This window comes from Ambystoma mexicanum, chromosome 12, assembly GCF_040938575.1.
Source record: "Ambystoma mexicanum isolate Mex_15411 chromosome 12, UKY_AmexF1_1, whole genome shotgun sequence".
Lineage (NCBI taxonomy): Eukaryota > Metazoa > Chordata > Amphibia > Caudata > Ambystomatidae > Ambystoma > Ambystoma mexicanum.
In genome coordinates, this window is record NC_090936.1 from 257,663,037 (window position 1) to 257,686,241 (window position 23,205).

At 42.0% G+C, this 23,205-nt stretch overlaps 1 protein-coding gene across 1 annotated transcript in view; it reads left to right on the forward strand.

Moving 5' to 3' along the window:
• The first annotated feature begins 608 nt into the window (after positions 1-608).
• Positions 609-23,205, forward strand: part of PIK3C2G (phosphatidylinositol-4-phosphate 3-kinase catalytic subunit type 2 gamma) — a 3,221,975-nt gene continuing 3,199,378 nt past the window's right edge. Inside the window, exons 1-3 of the mRNA XM_069628394.1 lie at positions 609-700; positions 19,182-20,032; positions 22,284-22,366. Of these exons, the coding sequence (XP_069484495.1) occupies positions 19,265-20,032; positions 22,284-22,366 (851 nt within the window). The 5' untranslated portion in view covers positions 609-700; positions 19,182-19,264. The remainder of the gene's footprint in view (positions 701-19,181; positions 20,033-22,283; positions 22,367-23,205) is intronic.

Here is a 23,205-nt window from a genome sequence, read left to right on the forward strand (position 1 = left end):
TGTAGGTGGTAGGACTGCTTAAAAAGCAGTAGCCTACTACCTAAATCAGTAGGGTTGGCAAGTATGTAGTGATATCGTAACCATATTTATCGTAGTTTACTTAAGAACAATGCTATGTGATGCAACTTCCTGTTTTGTCAAGGGATGAAAGGTTGAGTTCCATCGCTTCCTGTGATGTCGCTTTGGGGTGGGGTCAAATGATATCACTTCCTGTGATATCATCAGAGGTCAGGGGTGGCGTGATGTCACTTCTGCTACCCCTGGCATTTTGGTGAAATCACGTCCCTGGCAATGCGCCTGAATGTTTCGTTTGTCATATCCTATAAAATGGCTTGTAGCAGTTTAAAAGTTAAAAAAATCAATATCACCACAATATATAATGCACATATGAGGTTTTAAAGGTACTTATAAGTATGCGACATGAGACACACGATAAACATGTGTGAAGGCACATATGCAAACGATATGCGCCATATAATTCTAACATATTTAAAGAAAAGCAGCACGTTTCGTTTTGCATTCCATAACATGTGTGTCAGTCTTTTAATTATATTTCGCGTGAGACGATCACGGGCACGAGTGTACTGAACATGTCAAAACCTGCTAACCCGGAATTGGACGCGTTAGACGAGTAGGTGTGCTTGTGTTGTAAAGCATAGCTTCAGCGGCGTGCTGGACACCGGGAGAAATGTTCTCTCAGGTAGGAGACATTTGTTTCTGGGGATCAAGGGCGGACCGAAGTTTCATATATTTGTGAAGCTAGTTGGTTTTTACTGTTCACGTTTTGAGTGCAGGCTTGCAGTGTGTGAGAGCGCAGAGCACTACGCTGCGAACAAGGTATGTTAATAAGAGCTATACGACTTTTACTTCCGCTTCACAAATGGAAGCTTAACCCCTTGTTCGCTGGGCAGCATTAATCATTAACACAGCATGTTCATTGTACATGTATAATCTTTCTAAAGGGCGTACTCGATTTAATAGAGTTGAATGAAGTTACCGTAATTATAGGTGCTACTGCTTTTGTATAAATGTCCGGCTGATCGACTGTGTTTAATTGGAAGGCCTATTATAAAATACTTCCATACTTGTCAATATTCTGTGACCAAAAAGATGTAGGATTTTTGAAGTTTCAAAAGTAATCATTCCCATTATGATATCACAGGAAAATACAAAACATACATTGTTGGCACCGCTGAAGCATTCTAAAATACACAACCCATCAAACAGCACAATATGGAAAGATGTTAACATTTTAAAAATGTGTAATTCTGAATGGTAGCTTAGCACCAAATTCAATTACCTAACTAATTACACAGAGCTGGTAGGCGATGTTTCGCACAGCTCTGTAGCAGCAGCCCAGGCTGCACATGTTTATTACAAGTTGAACACTGAATGGCATGGTGAATGATACCCCGCTTGGTCTGAAAGGCAGATGCTGTGTGATGGTGTTACACTCTGCCACTTGCCTTCACTGGTGGTTCACCTAAGGGTTGTCCCAGCAAGAATGCAGGACAGAGTCAAGTAGCTGTCAGGTCAGTGGATTGGTCTGAGCCCAATCAATGTAATCACCTACCAGCCCACTGTACAGACAGACTAATGTGTTGAATGCTTTGTCCTGGAGCCTGCCTTAGAGTCACATAAATGACCTGGCACTGTACAAAGCAGTAGGATCCGTCACTGTAATCTGTAGACAGGTAGGACTGCTTAAAAAGCAGTAGCCTACTGCCTAGATCTGTAGGGTTGGCAAGTATGTATTTCCACATTGATAAGTTATTGTAGAGCTGAGTGATTGTAATTTGAAATTCAGCTATAATTGCTCTGCAGATGTTAGAGCATACCGTTCGTATGCTTACATACGTAATCAACTGGGGCAGAATTTAGCTATTCGCTTACCTTGCAATGATATGTTTACAGCTGGTATCTACTTTTGTAAAGTTAGTACGTGCAATGCATACATAATTTCTAGTATCACTGTGACATTAAACAACGCCCATTTCAAAGAATGAAAATTGCCGAAATTGCTGAAAATTCGAGATTACAAAACTCCTGCAAGGTTTGTATGGTGTTAAACATAAATTGGACGAACAGAACAGGGAATAGCCACTCAACACATTTATCTATTTATAAATACCAATAAATGCTAAATATTCAGTTCCAAAATGTTATTTTCATATCAAAAAATGTATAAAATACTTTTTAAACCATTTAAACAAACAATTGTCTACATATTCAACTCAAGCTGATTCACTCCTACCATTCATTCCAATTTTTTCTTCTTTTTCTACCAGATCAATGGCATATATTTTTATGGCCTCCTATTAATCAGCCTCAGATTTTATTTGCACAATGAAAAAAATCCTCCACCCAAAAGTCTGATGGTTCCGTCTATGTGCTCCTAATCACACAGACATACGTCTACATGTGTTTCGGTTGTCTTTCAGGACGTCAACACTCTTCGCCCCTTTATTCTCGCAACCTTCATCAGGACAAAATATGGGGGGTTTTCTTGTTCCCATTAGCACCAAGTAGGGTGGGTAACACCACCTAGAACATAATACACAATATCAGAATCTAAAATAACTCAGTTGTTAATTTCTAAAAACATTTTGGCTATTCCCTCTTATTTCTCTTTAAAAAGGTTTGTATGGTGGCCAACGAGTGACAGGCTGGAAATATTAACAGGGATATTAAGAGCCTGATTCATAGAGTGTTTTCCAATGGGATTACACCATTATAAAATGCTTCTGTGAATCAGGCCCCAAGTGTTCTGTTTATATTTGGAATCTCCTGACCTCTGAGCTTATTCCTGCTTTGAGTCTCTTCCCTCATGCACACACACGTTTGAGGGTTAACTTTGCAGACGTTCATATTCTGCTCCTTTGACTGTTTGCATGCTCTCATTTGCCTTCTCGTCTAACCGCGCCAAAAGCACCCATCCAGTTAAGAAGACTGACACCCCTCCTGACATCACTGGCAGTATCAGTCTTGAGTAGTTTTTGGAGCTTTTGGCTTTCAGGCATTGTTTTGTATCTTGAAGCACAATCCGAAATGGATACTAAAAGAATCATCTCTTGCTATGCCAGCAAGTCCGTGACCTGCTGTTGGACTTCTGTTCTGAAACGGTTTCTGAGGAATTTGGCATAACTACTCCAAGTGCTTAAAAGTGCTGTGATCTTATGTGTTCCTATTTTCAGAATGCGGGTGGGGTGGAGGGGTTGAAGCCTTGTTGCTCAACGTTTACCTTTTTTGCGGGCAACAGATTGCGCACTGTTGGACCCTTCTCTGAGATTCACTTGCTTACAGCACTGATACACCTGGGGTGTGTATGTTTTGAGATCTCCCAGGGCTTTCTGAGCACCATCATAGTTGTGGATCACAGGGTCAGGTGATGGTTGGAGTTTTTTGCAGTGCTGCACTGCATATAACTTTGTATTGGACCACAACTTGGCAATGTTTCTGGTTTTGCAGGTATTTGTCCAATAGTGACACAACGTTCCTTGTTGAATGCTCAGGTGATGTTGGTGCAGTAGCCTCCTAGTTATCACCAACATTTCCTAGCAGAGCGCATCGCACCATTTTGCAAATGCAGGTGGGACTTTCAAAAACTTTGGGTTGCAAAAATAATTGTTGCGTTTGCCCCTATTTATGGCAGCACATTCTGGTCTCCCTTTTCGTATTTGGATTCTGTCCAATTTTTCTTGCAATGTTGAATGTTAACATTTTATAATTTGGGTTCTCATCCCCTAATGTCAATTTCCAGTTGTTTAAACGTTTGATCTACATGACCAATCCCAGACTTTGTCCCTAGGGTTTGGTGTTTTGTCCTTTTATGCTCTTTGTTTCCCGTTTGGTTCCCACCTTTGCGTCAGACTTGGGCTCTTGATCACCTCTTGGCCTATGGTCAGAGATTCGGGTGTTTTCCGGGACCCGATTTTTCCATCCTTGTGTGTCTAGGTCAGACATGGATCAGCAACTGTGGTTTGATTCCCTAATTCTGGAGAGGTTGGGATCTTCTTGGATCCTATGTTGTACCTTTTACTCCCTGGTCTACCATTACAATACTTTTTTGGGAAATACTTCCGTCAATGTTAGAGCCCTTTGGTAAAATACCTGCTTGTACATTCTTCCTGTTATTGATTAACATTTGTTTTTGATAGCGTTGGGTGTGTTGTCATTCTGACATGTAGTGTTTTGTCTTTCAGCTTGGTATTGGTCCTGTTCAGCTGGCATCTGAATGCATTAATTGTATTATATTCCCTGGAATACCAGTATTCGTTTTGAAGATAGGTATTTTATCAGAGTTTGTAGCATTAAATCTCCATAGGCAAAATAAGTTCCTGTGAAGCATTGAGGGCAAAGCTGCTAATGTTAACTCTTAATTGGATCACGGGGCAATCTCCTTTCTATCCTCCAATGGAGAAAAACATTGTCTGTGCATCTAGGTTCATTGCAATCTCAATGCTCAAGAATGTGACTTTTTTTTCTTCTCTTGGCAGACAGCTTTATGAATTTGTTGACTGCACCTGTCACTCTGTGCACAGGTTATATTCAATTCTTTTTATATAGACTATTTTGTCAGGAGACAGTCCATTTCATTTCCCTGGCTGCCATTAAGCTCTGTCGTCTGTGATGAATTGAGGGATTTTGTCCTTTGTCCCCATGGGGGGAGAGGAGAGGGAGTCTGCTCTTTTGAGGCTAGTGAGGTGAGCCCACTCCTTAAGAAACTCCGTAGGGATCTGGGGAAGTGAGACCTTACTTGGAGAGACTCCCCTTTGGGGGACAAGGACTCCAGTTCCGCTGAAGAACACCCTAAGCCATTCCCCATGTTGGCATACATGGGACGATCTGATATGCAAAGCACGACCACATTCAGGCCATTGGCTGAAGACGAGAATAAAGTGTCATTTTTATCAATAGGGAGGCTCTGTCGCTTTAAGAGAGAACCTCCAATGGACTGCAATGAGGAGGTTGAAGAGAGCGGACATGCCGAATGAGGGAGAATGAGAGAGCCGCATATGCTAGCAGGGGAGGCCCCTGTAAGCGTAACACTTGACTGAGGCAGAGCTGAGCAGAGCCACAACGTTCGTATCCATTCTGAACGTGAGACAGATGCTGGAAAACTGTTGCACACACAGAACAACTCAGAATCTACATAGCACCACTTATAGAAAATATTATTTTCCACTTGTCGAGGCCTGTTTCTGTTGACAAATTGACAGTGTGTCTGAAGTGGCTCTGCAGCTGTGGGTTTAGTGCGACTTGATGCTCCCTGGCAATCCAGGGTTCTATTCTCTAGCGTAATTTGCTGCTGGTTGCAGTGGTTATTGGCTGCTTCCTATGGCTTTGTAACACTCTCACGCTGGCTCGTGACTCCTGACTGTTCCATCAACCTACCTGGCCGCTGAGGATAACTCAGAACGGCAAAGGCTCCTGGATGGTAGCTCCCCTTGCTACAGTGTTTCCCTGGGAGTTGCTGTGGAGTTGTTGTGATGGAGGTTTGTCTGGCATGTTCCATCTTGTCCTTTTTGACCGCATCTTATGTAGGTGAGAGAGAGTGAGGGGAGTTACCGGAGTTGGCTGTATGCTATGGAGTACTGGGTAGCACTGCACTGCATTGCTCTGTGCTGTGCCAAAACGTGCCAGTGTCCTGTGATTATGGTCCTCACGCAGCTGGCAGCTCTACCTAACCCTAGCTTCCACCGGTTCTTTTCAGAGGGCATTTGCATATTCCACATCTCTCAGCCTAGCTGTGGGGGGATTAAGGCCACCACAGTGGAGTGTGGCAGGTCAGAAGGAGACAGGCCCTAAGAGGGCATGATGTACTAGCTTTTTTATTAATCTTTTTTAATTAAATTATGTAAGTCCAGGCTGTCTCTATAACTATGGCTGGTCCCTGCCTACCTTACTAAGGTGCTAGTTTGTCAGTCATGAATGACCAAAGAAATATGTCTGCTGTCCAATGTCTGCTCTCCAAAATCTCCCTAACTGTGACCCTACCATTATGAAAAGGCTAACTTGGGTCAGAAGAATGACTCTCTTCTCCTGAGAGTACTTTTAGTACCAGTGTCAAATAAACAATCCGTAAATTGTCTCTCGTGACCTCTTGTATCAATATCTTTAGTTCCCCAATGGGGATATTGAGTTTTCTCTCTTCTGCTTGAATCTCTCTTCACTTTTTGATTCTTATCTTTGATTTTTGTCATACACTTCAGTGAGTCCTTTAAAGGAAATCTTGTTTTGTTGCGTTATCACTCTTATGTTATAACAGTTCCACTTTTTTCTGGATATTTTGCTTTTGTGACTGGCTTAAGTTCCTAGGTTGAGGGCCATGTCTTTTCTTCTCTTTAGTACTTTATTCTTCTTATACAGGGTCGCAAGTTATTTCCCCTTTTTCCAGGATATTTTCCTCCCATGGTTTTCTCTCTCATTAACCAGCCTTTCAACATCCTTTTCTCTTGAGTCACAATCTTTGTATCTACTTGATCTCCAGATTAACTGTTTCATAACTTTTACTGTGATGAGATAACTGCGTGGTATGATTCCCTTGAGTCTTCCGATGCTACCCATTCTCCCAGTTACCTTCGTTCTTGAAGGGGAACATTTTCGGAAGGCTGGTTTCTCAGGGACTCGCCGTCAGCTCGTGATACACTGATTAGTCTCCTCTTGGGGGGCCGTCCCTTTGCTTTCTCAAGTTCTCTCCTGGTGTCTCGGTGCTAGACTGCACACCCAGACACAGTATGCTCTTCTGTTGCCAGTGGTATCGGCGATGTTTTGTGCACCAGCTGTCCACCAAAGATTTGCCTCTGTGGTCTTACCACCACCTTCTCCTGGGCTTGTACCCTGCAGCTTTCTTGGCGTTCAGGTTCCCTGCAATTCTGGTGTCCCACCTAGCAATTGCGGGCAAGTATGAAGTTCACAGGTTTCTTGGTTCTCCTCCTTTTCCTGGTGTTACAAAACTTAGGGCCTCCCCCGACTTGCACATTCAATCCTCTCCCTCTCCTGCTTCTCCTTTGTGTCTCCCCCTGCTTCTCGCTTGTCTCTCTGAATGTATGCTCTTTAACCTACTTTTCCCAGTAGATTTGGTATTCCGATTTAAAAGGACATCATAATTTCTCATAAGATAAATGTATCCATTAGGAGTTTCTTCATCCCAGTCTTAACACTTCATGTTTTGTCATATGAAAACATAACATATTGACCATAGTACAGCCAACTTTAGGGAGTTCCTCATGAAAATGGAAGTCCTTGTGCGCAAAGGGGAGTCTCTCCCAGTGAGATCCCACTTAACTCTACCTCTAGGTAGGGTATAGCGGGGTGGGCTCACCTCCCTAGCCTCACAGGAAAGGGACACATTCCTTTGAGACAGAGAGAGATTTTAAAAGAGCCTCCTAGAGGCTTAGTGGGGTAAAACAGAGGCTAGGGTTTCCTACAAGGGTGTGAAGTGGCTGTGCATTGAAAGTGACGTTAGGAGGTGAGCAACCCACCCTTTGACAGTATCCCTGTGTATTATTACTTGGCACCTTACCAAGGGGCATACCCTGCTCATAAGTCCCTATACTATTAGTATCCCAGTATTTTATTAGTACTTTTCGAAGTATGGTCATAAACCAAAACCTGAAAGAGTTTTACATGCCAGTGGAAAAAAGGGTAGAGCTTGTGGCTAAGCAAGTTCTGATGAAATATTTTGGCAAGCACATCCAATACACAATTAAATGGGATCTACGTAGTTGAAAGGAAACTTTACAACTCCCTCTGGAGCTGTCAGATAGCCATGCAGTGGGTGATGATCCTGCTGTTGTCAAATCCAGCATCGTGGGTAGTGGTAAGCCACCTCCAAATGAGTCGATCCTCAGAGTGGCCGGTTCATCTTCAATTGAGCAAGTAAACGATCAAGTAAGTGCTGAAGATTCATTAGTCTGCCCACATACTGTGAACCCTGTATCACCTATTCCACTGGGCTGAACTACTGGGACCGAGCCTGCTGAACCCTCCTGTTGCCATTGCACCTTCTAATAGATTGCTTCTTGAGGCACTGGAATGCTCTATTGACCGCCTCTGAAGAAAACTGTCTCCACCTAGCAACGCAAGAGGTAGTCTACGTAGAGAATGATTCCACCTTCACTTTGGAAGCCCCAGCAAAGAAAGTATCATGTGTGGCAGACGGTGGGGAAAGTGGTTCTATGAGCAGAAGTGGTTGATGAAATTTGCTCCCCTGAATGACCAACTCTGGAACCAAGATGTGCTGCCCTTCCGCCCTTCTTTGGTATTATTACATAGTATACTGATGAAGGCAACAGGGAGAGCATGCCCAGTACAGACCCAAGTCAGAATTTAAATTCAGAGAGGAACTTACCCCACTCAATCTAACAGGCTGCTAAAAAGTATGACAAGCACGTCTATATTGCATCCTGGGCATGTAGCTGGCAATGATGGTAATGATTGTACAAATCCCTTGTGCAATCAAAAATCTCTGTCACATTGCCAATAGAAAGCTAGGGGAAGGGAACCCTGCTTTATGAAAAGATTGCTAACTGTGGAATAAGGCAAGTGTGAACACCACAGAGGGATGCCGAAAGAAAGCTAGGAGAAGGGAACCCACACTTTCTAATAAAAATCAGCAAAGCATGAACTGTTAGAAATTCATGAACTGTGTTAAAGATGGCTATGTGAACCCGACGGAAGGATGCCAAGGGGAAAGCTTCTGAGAGTGAATCCTGCATTGAGATTAAGTAGTGAATTGTGTATGTGGCAAACATGAACCTGGCTGAGGAATGCCTACGAGTTGGGGTGAAGAATAATACACCCGGGAACAGTGTGTCAACGAGAGTGAACCCGGTGCAGGGCTGTCCACAGTGATGTTTGTTTAAAAAGACATTAAAGCTCCTGAATGTTATGAGCGATATTTGAAAGGCCGTAGTGTACCCGACAGAGGGAGGCCCATTTTGCAAAGAGGAACCGAGCCCGGTGAAGGGAGGTCCTACCGGGGAAGAGCAATCTCCCAAAGGTGCAAGACCACCAAAGGAACTTTTTTTTTTTGTTGTTGTTTTGATCCATCAGATCTTCTAAGGCAAGAGACTTTGGGGAAAGTGACTACCCTTGAAGGTTCTGGTATCGTGAAATAGACTTGTGAACCTCGTGCTGGAGAAGCCCAGGAGTGTGCTGTGCTGAAGAGTCCCGCCTTGTCCGGTGCTGAAAAGGTGGGGAAGGGAGACCTGCCATACCATATTGACTTATCATATTGTGAACACTGCTTTCTTCTCTGGAGAACATTATCCCACACTCTTTTTGTAACTTAGTGGTAAGGACTGGAAATATTCATTTTTTTTAGTATAGGCCCTTTTTATCTTACAAGACGCCACTAGGACTGCCTTATTATTATTTGATGGTCGTAGCTTGATCCTTTAGGTTTAGTTTAGGTGTTTTTCTCACCCATCCATATATTTTAATAAACACCCCTGAACTGTGATCACTTGTGTCTGTCTTTACTGTTGCCACCATGAGTTCCTTACATTCATCAAGTGCAAGAATCTTCTAGCCCTTTCCAGCACCTTCTAGCACCCATCTCACCCCATTCTATTTTGGCAACCTTGGGAGCATTCTTTCGGTTCATCGCGCACCCTGCAGCTGTAGGGAAATTAAACATTGTGCCATCCTTTCTTCCTGCGCTTGCTTTGTGTGAACAATGCCTGTGTTCTTTCTCAAGGCCCATGACTGTGCATTCTGAATCTCGCCTTGCAAACACTTCTGTTCAGCTAATTTCTTTATTTTCTGAACCTTGCAACATCCAGCAACGCACTGTGTTCATGCACCTGCTGCAATGTTAGTAATATTAGGACCTGCAGCCTTAAAACTCTAGCCCCCTCGGTTTGCCTGCCAGATTCTACATGATAGTACCAGTAACTAAACTACACATGGAGTTTGCCGCACAGCTTACTAGCTCACAATCTCGCCTACGTGCCTTATACAAAATGACCAGCACTATAATAGAGATTTCACAATGTTAATATTTTTGTCTTACAGAGAAGCTGATTGACACTAGAGCACCTCTGGATACTGGTCCATTATCCTTGGCAGAGAGCTCAAGCTTTTCTCTATTACTAAACCTAAAACTCTACCTATATTTGGGGTAAAGCCACGAATGATCAGCATGCAGGCACAGCGTTTTGCTGTATTTGTATATACTGCCATGCCCAGGATCACTAGTTTCCCATCACATGGAACATGGGAAATGTAGTTCTAAAGTCTGTTTCAATGATGTTGCACAAGCCTTTGCAAAACACAGCAATTAGCATTGACATTTACAAATGCCTTGGTACAGTCACAGAGTCCCTAAAGAATGATCACTGTGGTGGCTAATCCAGGGCTTGACAACAGCAAAGGTTAAAAAAAATACTTAGACCTTACTTTCTTTTCAAGCTCCTGGAGAACAGGGCCATGGGAAGCTTTCGGGTGTTTGGTCTTCTGAAGCCCAGCAAGCACAAATAGTATTGCATCCTTTCAAAATTCAAACCCTACCTACACATTCCTCATTTCACCTTGCAAAGATTTAAGCCTGTAGCCCAAACAAAGGCATTCAGTGATTCGCTGCTTCTTAGGAAGAAGATACAAATTGCGTATATGTTTAACAATACAAATCGGCTGTGGAATTAACTTCACTAAAATGTTACCTAGTTAAGCCATTGTGCATCCACCTGCAACGTGTACAACAAGCAGTTAAATCCAAAGACAATGACACTGTGATGAAGTCCCCTACTTGCCACTGACAAGATATTGGTTCTAGGGGCCATGGACCCCTCCCTAATAATAATAATTTAGCATGTATGTAACGCTACAAACCCTCAGGCATCTGAGCGCTGCTTATTATTACCCGCCGTGTGTGGTGCTCATTTATCGACCTCGGAAGGATGAAAGGCTGAGTTTGGCCCAGCCGGGATTCTAACCTGTGTCGGCAAGCTCTGCACGGATGTCAAAGCGAGCGCTCTTCTCGCTGTGCTATCTGACCGGCTATGTACTCTTCAGCATGTAAGCCCCCTGTAGGAGGTACAGATTTCTGGGGTACCACACTTTGACCCCACCACATTGAAGGGGACAGTCCCAAAGAAACTACAGCCTCCAAAATGCTCTGGTCCTTGAGCACATTTGCCTATTCACACATTTCAGAGCAATACAGCCCACAGAAGATCCTAAAATTAGGCACCTATATAGAGTTAATGAGGGATAGGGGTAACAATTCTCTCAAAACATAAAACCCAGCACAGGCCTGTTTATTTGCTTCAACATGTCAACGGCCTGACAACCATATAGGGAAATTGACACCTACCAGTGAGCCCTGCACCTTATTTTAAGTTTCAGGATCTACCAACCCCTTACTGACTAGACCTCTAGAATAGAAAAAAAAGTTTTAAATTTCCTGGGATCCCGAACCAGTCCTAAAATATGCTGGGGAAAGTTTTTAGGGGCACAGGGAAAAAAACGACCTGGCGACCTTTTCCCCGGGCAAAGGGATCCCATAGAAATGGAAATACTAAATACATTAGAAACCCAACTGAACCCAAAAAACACCACTGGCTTCGCTACAACTTCAGGGGAGGATATAGGGTCAGGAAAGCCCAGAAACGACATTTTGAATCTTGAACTTCATCCAATTTGCAGTGCGATCTCCATAATGTAGGCCCACAAAGAGAGTCATGGAAGACCTGTGAAAACCAGGAGGCCTACCTCCCTGCTTACTTTCACGTAACCCAATGGCCACAGTTAATCAGTCAATACTCCACTACAGTCACACTTGCAAACTACTGTTTTGGGAACCAGCCCAGGTGAGCTGCCTGAACATTATAAAAGCAGATCTGTAGTCAGTTGGTGGATTGCCGTAGAGAACAGTGCATGGAGAGAGTTGCTAAAGGAGATGAAGAAACGAGCAAAGAGGAGATTGGAGGTGTAGTGTGGTAGAGAGCTGGTAGCACCGTGAGGAAATGAAAAGAGAGCTGTTCGTGATTGGAGATAAAGGAGCATTGCAGACCAGAACAACTGGAGAGTTGTGGAATGTTGAAGGGAGAGGTTTGGAGGAGAAACTGGCACCTGGGAATGAGTAGAGGATAATGTTTGGCGGGGTTTGGCATATTTGAGAAGCTGGGAAAGTTATCAATGTTACTGGACTGGGGGAGGTGGGAGAACTGTTAGAGGAGGATGATAAGTTTGAGACAGAAACCAGGGTAAGGTTAGGAAGTTGTTGGCGGCGTTGGCAAGTTTATTTATTTAATTGTTTTTTTTATAACAGGGCTATTACCATACCTTAGTTTGGTTTCAAAGCGCAGATCTGGGATTCAAACCTCTGCTGCTCTGCGTGGTCTTGCTTCCAAGACCAGCTCGTTGCCCCTGTGCTATCCTCCGTTCAGGTTGAAGGAGGAGGTTGGAGAATTTTATGAGTAGAGTTAAGGAATGAAGGAGGGGAGCAACATTAGGAGGTAGAAGCTTGTAAGCTAATGAATGAGGTTGCTAATGCCTGGAGATGGCAAAAAGTCATAGCAATCTAGGTGATTTGACATCAGGGCGGTGAGAGAAGTAGGATGGAAGGATAGTTATTGTAGGTGGTGGGAAGTAGAGTAAAAGACAGTATTTGGTGTGATATGAAAGAGAGGGGATGGACTGGGTTAGGAGTGAGTCCCCAATCTGAGGATCTCATAGGAGGAAGAAGCACCTGGAGTGGTGACGGCTTATTTCAATGTTTTACTCACTATCTATGAATAGTATCAATTTGTGTAGTACACCATTATACTCTTCCATGTTTTTATATGAACCACAGAGTTCTGTGCTCTTAACATGAATTTTGTTTATGTTGGTTTGTTCCCACTTTATTTACTGTAAAATGTCAGGCGAGTCCCAATACACCTCCAACTTCCTCCCACCATCTCCCCCAACAAAAGCCCACCACCACCACCCCACATTGTCATACCCAAACACCCACGTGGGATTTTGTGGTAAACAATTGTCAAAAAGACAAAAATGAAGTAAAAAGATTGCATAACTAGCCTGGTCAAAATAAATGAAATGCAAATCATGTTCCACAGATAACTAAACCAAACAAATGTAAGGTTGAGTATACCAAAACACAGAGCAATTCAATTTGCATTGCATAAAATACATTTGAGGTGGCTCATAGTTCTTTCTGCGAGTTAACTAAATTATGAGACATAATATGAGGCTTTGAGGGGATACATGAGAATCAATGTACCTACAATAGGATAGAGCTCTCTGTCAATATGTATAACTTGTTTGAGTCTAGCTAATGTATGTAGCAAGCTTTTCTTTTTCTTGGCTACACTGTTTGGTTTCTCCTCTTTGAATTACAACATGTCCAATTAAAGTGGCAGAAATGAATGCAATATCGTGTCCATAATTGTAATCTTTTCAATTTACTCCAAATACATGGTGGTTTTTGTTTTTAATGCAGCAATGTGTTTCTGTATCCGTGTTTTTAATGGTCATATTGTTCTTCCAAAGTAATATTTGGAACAGATACAATACAATTCTGTAGATGGTGTATGGAGTAAGATGGCTGATGAACTGCACAATATTTTCAAAACTCCTTTTAGAAATTTGAATGTCATTTGCCCATTTTCAAATATTACAAGAACCACATATAAAAAAGCATTTTGGTTTGGTGGTAACTGTGCCACTTTGGTTTGCTCTGGATCCAAAATCTAGATTACCATCTGGATCTTACATTTGGAGAACATTTGAATGTAATTTAGCAATAATCCCCTGTTCCACAGGCTGGAACGGGTGGTAATGGCCTACACAAGGGCCTTTAATATTGTTATTAGCACCATAGGTTGCCAATCTGGTAACTCAGAGTGCTGATAGCCATGTCTTTTGTGGCATCCCGTTCATTCACACAAAAGACTGTTTAAAGATGGCCACCACGGAGCTGGACGATGGGGCTCTAAGTCGAGCCCCTCTTCCATTTCCATGGTGGCCAAAAGGAAGATGACTTCAGCAGCGGCGCTGCCCATTCCGCCACCACTCCATCAGCTAAGTGGGGGTGGGAGCGACCCGGAAATGGAAGTGAAGGGAGTGTGGGAGAGATGGCGGTATGGGGCAAGCAGCCATGGGATTGCTTGGAATGCATGCTTGGATAGTGGGATTCATCCCAAGATCCAAGCAACCTGATTGGTTACTCCCCACGACCGGGCGTTCTGTTTCAGTCAGATTGTGGTCCATGAGTAAAATGGAGTCCTTTATTTGTTTAATATTTTTATTGTCTATAATTGTTATATGGCATTAGAAATCCGATTTGGCCACCCACCTCCTTTTGTTTGGGTTCTAATGGTTTGATTCTGGAAGTTTGTTGTACTTTGCAAATTGATGTATGGCGTGTTCATTATGAATATTCTGTGATTTGAGACATATCATAGTTTGAATTGTAATTTGAATTCATGGATAATCACTACTGTTCCATTTTATCCTAATAAATCTCACTGAAAAGGATAAAGCTTGTTGTAGTTTTGGAGTTGCAGGTATTTATTTTATAGATAACAGCGCAAACCTAGCTCGAGAGCAATGGAGCAATTTGCGTGTTGAAACCAAAATCTCCATGCCAAATGCTGAACAGTAGTGGGTGCTGTTGGCAGAAGAAGGACACATGTGGATTTAGCCATGCAGGGAAGTATTGATGGAAGAGGCACACTTTTAGTGTTTTGCTCAACCGGAGAATAATGGGGGGTGTTGCAAACCTGCTGCGGGATAGAGATCTATTGGGTCATTCATGGCAGGAGGACTGTTTGTGGGTCTTCTCTTTGTGGGCTATCTTGACAGCAACCTTTTGGTGAACTTGCGCCAGAGCCTCAAGGGTTGTGGAGTTCAGCCAAGTATATTGGTTGCCATTCATGACTGCTTTGTGGCTGATGCACACATATTTGAATAGATCCTGACAGTTAGGCTCGCACAGGGAGAAAGAGAGGTGTTTGAATTTCCCAGATATTTTTGAGCGAGTAGCGGAACTTTCCGTGAAAGCTTTTATTTTTTGGTTACGTTGTCTACAGTGGTCTAAGTGGGTGGGGTCGGTTGGGAGCAGTGCTTCTCTCATTATTTTTTTTTAAAGTCTTACTGTCTCTTTTGTTTTATTTTAAAAAGAAACTGTTCTGGAATCGTTTAGTTTTAAAATAAGTGTAGGCAGTAGTTGAAACTTGCACTGCACTGTACCAGTTAAATTGCAGGTCTGTTTGGGGGTTTTCATTTCATGCACGACAGGGTATGGTGATGGGGTTTGTGGGGGCCGGCCAGCAGGGAACGTAGTTCCACTAATTCTTTTCATATACTTCGATCACTGGTTGTCTATATATTAGAAAGCACCATTTCAGCTAAGTCGCACATGCCTCAGTGCACCAAGTAGCCCTCACAGCATTGTCTCCTCCAGTTATGAGCCACATGAGCAATGCATTGTGAGTAGACAAATTAGCTCCAATGCAAGCCGTTTGCTCCAGAATAATCCTTATAATGCAGTGACATTTTATACATAGGGCCTCATCACGAGTTGGGCGGGAGCCTTTAAATGCGGCGGTAATGCTATGAACTTTGTTCAAAAACCTAAGTGACAAAACTGCTGTATTTTAAAGTGGTTCTAAATAATGTATTGCACCACAATACATTAGTGGAAAACCTTTTCCCCACACAAGGACCTTGTAGATGCATACTACCCAGCTTCATCTTCATGATACTTGGGCACAAACTCTGTTAAGAGTTACTACAGATACCAGCTAGTTACAGCGGGTGATTCATACATTCGGGTCCCTCATTCTACAAGCATCACTTTTCTGCCTCTCGGGCCTACTGTTGCTGTCAAGCACTACCTGCTTGATAGCCACCCATGTTTTTGCTCCATCTCTCCTTCCCTTTGCTACTTTGTTTCCCCTGTCTCTCACTTTCTGTCGCTCTGCCTCTTACCATTAAGTTTTGCGATGCCACATTTTGCGATCTGTTTCACTGTCACTCTGCCTCTCCCATCTCTGCAATCTCTTGTTGCATTTTCCGTACTATAACTTGCAGTATCGGTTGATATAACTGCTCTTCCTCTTTCATGCCATTACTCTGGCTGTATCTGTTTTTTCATTTTCTAGGTGGTGGTTGCTACTCCTCTTGATCATCTTTCTTGCACTGTTATTGCCCTGCCCTTATCTTATCTTGCTTTTCTATTTCCATCTCTTCCCTACCTGCTATTGATCTGTGTTTTATTTTACTGTCTCCAAATGTCTATTTTGCTCTGCTTCTATCCCTCGCTCCTATTGTGTGTTTGTTCTATTATTAACTCTGTTTCCCTTCTCACTTTCTTTGTTGCCGTATCATTGCTCTCTCTTCCTGTTGCTCGAAGTTCTGTTTTGGATTGTCTAGTATGTTCTCTGTCCCTTCACCCCCTCCCCCGTCCTGCCACACCTGTGTTCTTCTATATTTCTTAGGTTCAGAGTTGCTGTTCCTCTCCTGTTTTTCAGTTTGTCTTTTAACATGGTACCAATACATATCCCAAAAGCTGAAAATGCCCTTTCTCTTTAAATGTCTAGTGCAGCTTTACGATTGGGTGCTACTTTTTTAGATGTGTGCAAACCTTCTTTTGGCCATTAGGCTGGGAATTAGAGTTGGAGGTTTTTCTGACCAGATGCAGCACTTGCTTGAATGCAGATGGAGTGCTTTTCAGCGGTAAAAGAACAGATATACATCGGGGGTAGAATACAAAGGTGCACAGAGGAGGGATGTACAGGGTGGTGGGAAGGAGAGGGGCAGACAGTGTGCATCGGGGCAGGTGGTGTGTGAGGTGACGTAATGGCCTAGCTATTGAGGAGGAGAGACCCCTTGAAGAGGTGGGGCTTGAGTTAATTTCTGAATTGTAGGAGTATTGGGACGAGTGTAATGCTGACAGGGAGGAGCTTCCATAGTCTTGGGTCACAGGTAGAGAAGGCATGTTTTCTGGTCCTTTCCTTTTTGCAGCGGCAAATTTAAAGTATGTACGTGTCCTTAATGTCATATCATTTTCCTTCCCTGCCAGAGTGTGTTCAATTACGTTTCTTACGTACCTAAGGTACTTTGTTCACCAAGTCCCAGTCGTACATGGAACAAGAAATCAGGCCTAACTTGCTGTTAAATAAAGGTCAAACCTTTCCTGGGGCTGATTTGCTCGACAGTTCTCCCATTTTGGTGTAGCGCTGTCACCTTGTCAAAATAATGGAGCCTCTTTCTCCTAACCCATAACACATATTTGCCCCCGAATGTGTTGATTTCTCCCACCATTGGCGGAGGCTGCCATTCACAGCTGCCTGATGAAGAACGGGTGGATCCTCCTTATGTGCCACATCCGGGTTTGCATCACTTATCCAGTGGCTTCCCCTTTGCCTCCAAAGTTCACCAGTATCCCTGAGCAGGTGATGCGCTTGACAATGTCTAGTTCAATTGAATTTTTAAAAGATGCGTAAAACACAAATAATATTTAAAATACAATAACATCAGATACATATCATCATAAAACCACAATTTACATTTTAAATACCTAAAATTCATAGGAACCTTTTCCATATCCTTCCTGGCATTCAACATTCTCATCTAAAAACCGTAACCCCATATCGCAGAGCAGCGCAAGACCTGAAATTCAGAAATATAGCCAGCATTCTTTGCTCTTAATTATATCATAGTCATGGACAAAAGGACCCAGATTGCACATATATAGACTGCCTAGCATCTGACATTCGGTCATCACATGCTTGGATGTTTCGAGCACATGTCTTAGTTTAGATATACAACCATGTCTATTTTCTGGCAGGATCTTTAGCTTTGGACAAAGAACACTCAAAACTGGAAGCTGATTTATGCACAGAAATATAATTAAGCTCCTGACAGCTAGACTGGGACACTGTAATTAAATGATTGTGCCATCCTAGATCAATCGACCATTTCTCTTCCCAGCATGATTATGTAGCACTTGCACACAAAAAAAGATTTGTCTGAAAACAGGCAATTGATGTCCTCCTCAAAAATGGCTGCTTCTGTTAGGCTGATCTGGAGCAACATATAGGAGTATGCATAGTTTTGGGGGGGAGGGGTTCACCCCAGAACACCCTTTGGAGCCAAACTTCCACTTGTGCCCTCTCTTAATTTCTCCTGTGCTTCTGGGTTTTTCTTTTGGGGGAGGCGATAGGGGGGTCGCACACAAACCCCCTTTCGCTTTTGTTGGTCTCAACTCTGTTGTCTCCTCTTGCAAAATATACATGAGGTAATACGCAAACCTTGACGGGGGTTACAAGGTAATGTCTGATCTGTTAAACCCCCCTATAATGCCAGTCAATCTTTAACAGATTTAACTATTTTTGAAATGATCCTTGAAAACGCGCTGAAAGGTTTGAAGCAGGTGTTGGCTGTGAATAAGTCTATGATGCTAAAAATTAAACAAAAGATTACATAGAAAGCAAAACTGCATTCATGAAAGAGGAAATGCAAGGGTTATGTTGTCACACACGTTCAAAACTGGGAGTTTAGGAGCGCCATTACTGCTTATCTGTTTTGACTTCATGCTCATCACGTAGCAAAGGTAGCGACTATCCTCATGAGCGTAACCTGTTTGTAGTCTTTACCGACAGTCAAGCAAATGAGTGTCTCTCGACTGCTATGTTAAAATAAAACACATTAGCATTTTTCTTGTCTTTGGAGTGTAGTTAGTGAAATTAAAAGTGAATTCAAATAGTTGTCCAGAGACATGAGTTTCAAGTATGCTATTTATCTGGTTTTATGAAGTATAATTTGTTTTAAAAATTATGGGTACATTGCCCCCCCCCCGCACCGCACCCCCCGCACTTGCACGATCTGAATTGCACAAGGCCTAGTAAGATCGTTGTTTTGTCCTCATCCTGTCTTCCCATCTTTGTCTTGCCACGCCTAGAAACACTTGTGTACAGGCGTGTTATAAATGACTTATCATATCATGGCTGTATATTAACAAATTTTGCTCGAATGGAGCAACCAGCAAAAATAATCATTAAAATAAAATATTAAGGTAAATAAACTGTACAGGGAAGCACACTTAAACTAGAATTTTCATTGGAAATCATTGGATTTGGGTGGACACTAGTCTTGATTCATTGTTTTGTTCATCTCCTCCATCCATTTTGCCCTAATCATTTTTTTTATTCTTGCTTATTTTACAGTATTGGGGCACCACTGAGTATTTAAATGTGGAAAAATCAATGCTTTGTATCACTGTTCCAACGGCTAATGCCCTGAAGGCGAGATGTCTTACCTTTGGCCCTCACCATTAGATGCCACTTATCGGAGAGAGACTGCTGAGGAAAGCACCTGTCCTCCGATTTCTGTAGATGTTTATGGGCAACCCTGGCAACCTCCTTTGACAGACACTGGAGCATTTATGGGACAGTCTGTAGATCATTCACAATCAATTAACTATCATTTCTGCCCCATTGTTCTGGGGTTCGATTCGATCATTGAAGAAATTAACAATGAGATACCATTTTATCACCCATCATTTGTCAATGAACCTGAAGAGAATTCATTTTATGATTTGCCGACAGAAATCTGGGCTCCGAAAGAACATTTGAATGCAAGGTGGTCACAAGCATCCCAAGGTGACATACACTCCCAAAGGTCTTCTGCGTCGTGGGATCAAAGCCAAGCTGGGTCCACTCTCGGATTTGAGCAATATGCGCCTCCAGCCTTTCGTCATGCTTGGGTGCCTGGTCCTGGGCAGACCATCGAGTCGTATAATGCTAATCAAAGTAGGAGACAGTGCTGCACCCCAACGTTGGACCCTTTTGGAAAAGAGTATAGGATGGATATGTTGCCTCCATTAGGCTTTGAGGGAGGATGTACTAATCAATATTTATCCCAAACAATTGGCCAGAAAATCGGGTACGATGGGAAACAAATCAGCAAATCTTTTCATGGAAATTCTAGCACCACTTCACCAGTCCTCCCTCAGAGACGATTGACGGTTGGTCCTTGCTGGCCATTGACTGCAGGAAATATTTGTACGTATAAGGAGGTAAGTTTTTGTTGTGTTAATATTGAAAAATGACTGTATCCCATAGATTTTGTTACACAAGTATGTCACACAATTTGACCATGAATGAATTGCAGTTGTAAAACGAGTGGTGCTGTATGTATCTGGCTATTTCTTTGTTTTTTGTAGCAGTGTTCAGTGTGTTACACTAGCAAAATGCAGGCTCTTGTATTTTGTACCTGCTATATATTGAAAGATATGAGGATTGCTGCACAATCTGGAAATATGCAATTCAGTTTTCTATTTGTATCCCTTCAAATCTAATTTGTTACTATAAATACAAAACATTGTCATCGCATGCATAAGATAATAAGTGCATTTAACTGTTCTAAAGTAATGCAATATCGCAACTACAAATCTGCAAAGAATTAAGCCTAGGCAAGAATCATATTTTACTCCGTATTGTAAGTGACTTCCAGGCTGAACACATATATGTTGATAAACAGACACAAATACTTGAATAGATTGTTGCTTTTATCGAAGGTTGAAGTGTTTCTCACTGGTTTAATCATGGGTTACACGAAAAGAGGCCTTAGCGTCATCGGTCAAATTGTAGGGCAAAGCAAATGTTTTTTTTTATTTTCATAGAAATAATTTCAAAAACTGAAAATGTGCTTTTTTGCAACAAGGCATATATATGAGGGTTTAGGAAGTTTTTTTTTCCTCTAGTATTTTCTGCCCATGTTATGATGGTATAAGAACAGCAGTGTAATTAGTGATATGAGCTTTAAGCAATGTCATGGTTTTTATTTATTTTTTATACCGAGTGAATGGTACATGGGTAATGACTTTTATAAGAAGAGATTTAGCTTCAAGGATGATTAGGGAATGATTGGAAATATTTAAATCGAGCGTAGCATTGCTTCTAGATTGAAAGGCAGCCTTTTTTGTTTTTTGATCTTTTAGGGAATAATGTTAAGAAATAGGCACGTTTTGGGTGCTATTCTTGATCCAGCTTGAAATATATTCCACTTTATTTTTTTATTTTTTTAGAGATGTTATTATTTGATATTTTTATTTTATCCATGTCTATACTATGATTTTTATGGGAAGGTCATGGCTCTCCTGGGAATGCTGGTTTTGGTATTATATACGCTGTAATATGGCCCTGCACCAGCACTTTAATATGTTTTGGACAATTAGTGGTGAAATACTGTATCTTGGATATTATCACGCAGTGTTTAGGGTTTGATTTTATGGATACTCTTTAGATACCTTTTTTATACATTATGTATTCTGATGATACTGACGATGTATTATGTTTACATGATGTTTTAGAATGATGGGGAAGGACTATGGAGTAGAGGGAATACGTATGAAATAAGACAAAGGAGAAGGACAAATTAGACATACTATGATGGAGAAGGAACTCTGGTAAAGGACTCTGGGGAAGGAGGACTAGGATTAAGGAGAGAACAAAGCTCGGTGGTGTAGGGAGAAGGACTGAAACCTAGGAAGAGGAGCCCTCCTTATTGGATGAGGACTACGATGAAGCAGAAGAAAGAATGGTCATTGGAAGGACACATAAAATAGTCTGACACAGCTTATTTCTATCAATGTTTTGACCACAATGTATAGCTTAAGTAGTTCAATATGAGCCAGAGCCACAAAGTTTCTTATGTGTATGTTATCTTAGTCTTTTTTTTATTACAGACTTTTATTAAAGGATGAGGCCAACATTAAAGTATTAAAAGTTTGGTACAGTTAGTAAAGACATAACTGTGGTTAAGGTGGGATGCACACATATCAGCCACTATTTTACATTTCCTGTTATGACATGAACATACACAAATTACAGACCTACCTGGGGAAAAAGCAAGAAAGGAAAAGCCAAAGTAGGGTAGTGAGTATGACAGACCAACAGCTTGAGCACTAGCCATACTCCAGATAATCATGCAGGTTGTCAATCAATGCAAATAGCAGTTACAGTATGTGTACCAAATCAGTTTGACTGTGTATGTGTAATTCTCATTTTCAAATAGTACGCACTGCAGCAAACTTAGAGACCCTAGGTACGCCAGCCAATGCTGGTCTTATTGACAAAAAGCTTCTTTCCATTTCCTTAGGATGTCTCTCTTTCCAAACATGATTCGCATAAGGAGGTTGTTTCTTTTGTCAAGAACCTTTTATGTTTAGGTTTCACAAAGGACAAGTGCGAGTTGGCATGGCTGCAATCTTGGACCAAGTGTGGTATTTACCTTTTTTCCTTAACCAGCTTTTCCTTTTATTATAGCCTCCTGACTGGACCATTCATCTGCTTGAGATGCCCCAGGGGAGTAATGATGGACTTTCTTCCTTTTGTAATGCTGTGAAAAAGTAAGTATGTTAACATGAACAGTTTATGATACCATTTTACGATAGTTATATTTTCGCATACTTAATATGGGACTTGTCCAGCAACAGAAGACACATTCTCATAAAGAAACATTTTCCATCTCCTTTCCTGATCGGAAGCAGTGACAATTTAGTTGGACCTCAACATCTTCCCCATCCTCTGAATTGTTGGTTTAACTTGTTGATGTACACTAAATTGTTAATCTGTAATTGCCCATACATGTGTTTGCTGTTTTCCTAAAGAACCACTGTGGTGGCTACAAGTAGCACCATTGTATTGGCAATATGAAGAGAGATTGTTTTTAGTTTTGTTCTCTCCCTTGTATATCCTCAGCAGGTTTAAAACGATATGCGGGAGATTTTTGGTTTGGCTCAGAGGTTCCAAACCTTAAAGTAGAATTGGCAGTTGGAAGTTGAATGGTGCCCACAAAGGTGGACAAGGTCAGATAACGAGATTGAGGCAATGGAGTACGAGAATACCTATGAGATTTTGTAAATTATTTTTTACCAAGGGTTAATTAACAAGATGAAAGACTACAATTCGATGCAGGAATATGTTAGAGTTAAAGACAAAAAAGCAGCAGTACTGTTAAAAGAAAAAGAAAAGGAATTGGGATAGGACTTCATGGGGGGCAGTCAAGGAGTTGAAAGAAATAGAGTTCACCAAAAGGGCTAGAAGGTGATGAATCCAAAGGTGTGATGAAGAGGGGAGAGCCAGTATGGAGTGGAGGAGGAGCTTGAAGAGAGGGAAGAACCAACAGAAGCCATAGGAAGTGAGGATGAAGACTGCAGAATAGAGTGGATGAAGGAACATCAAGAGA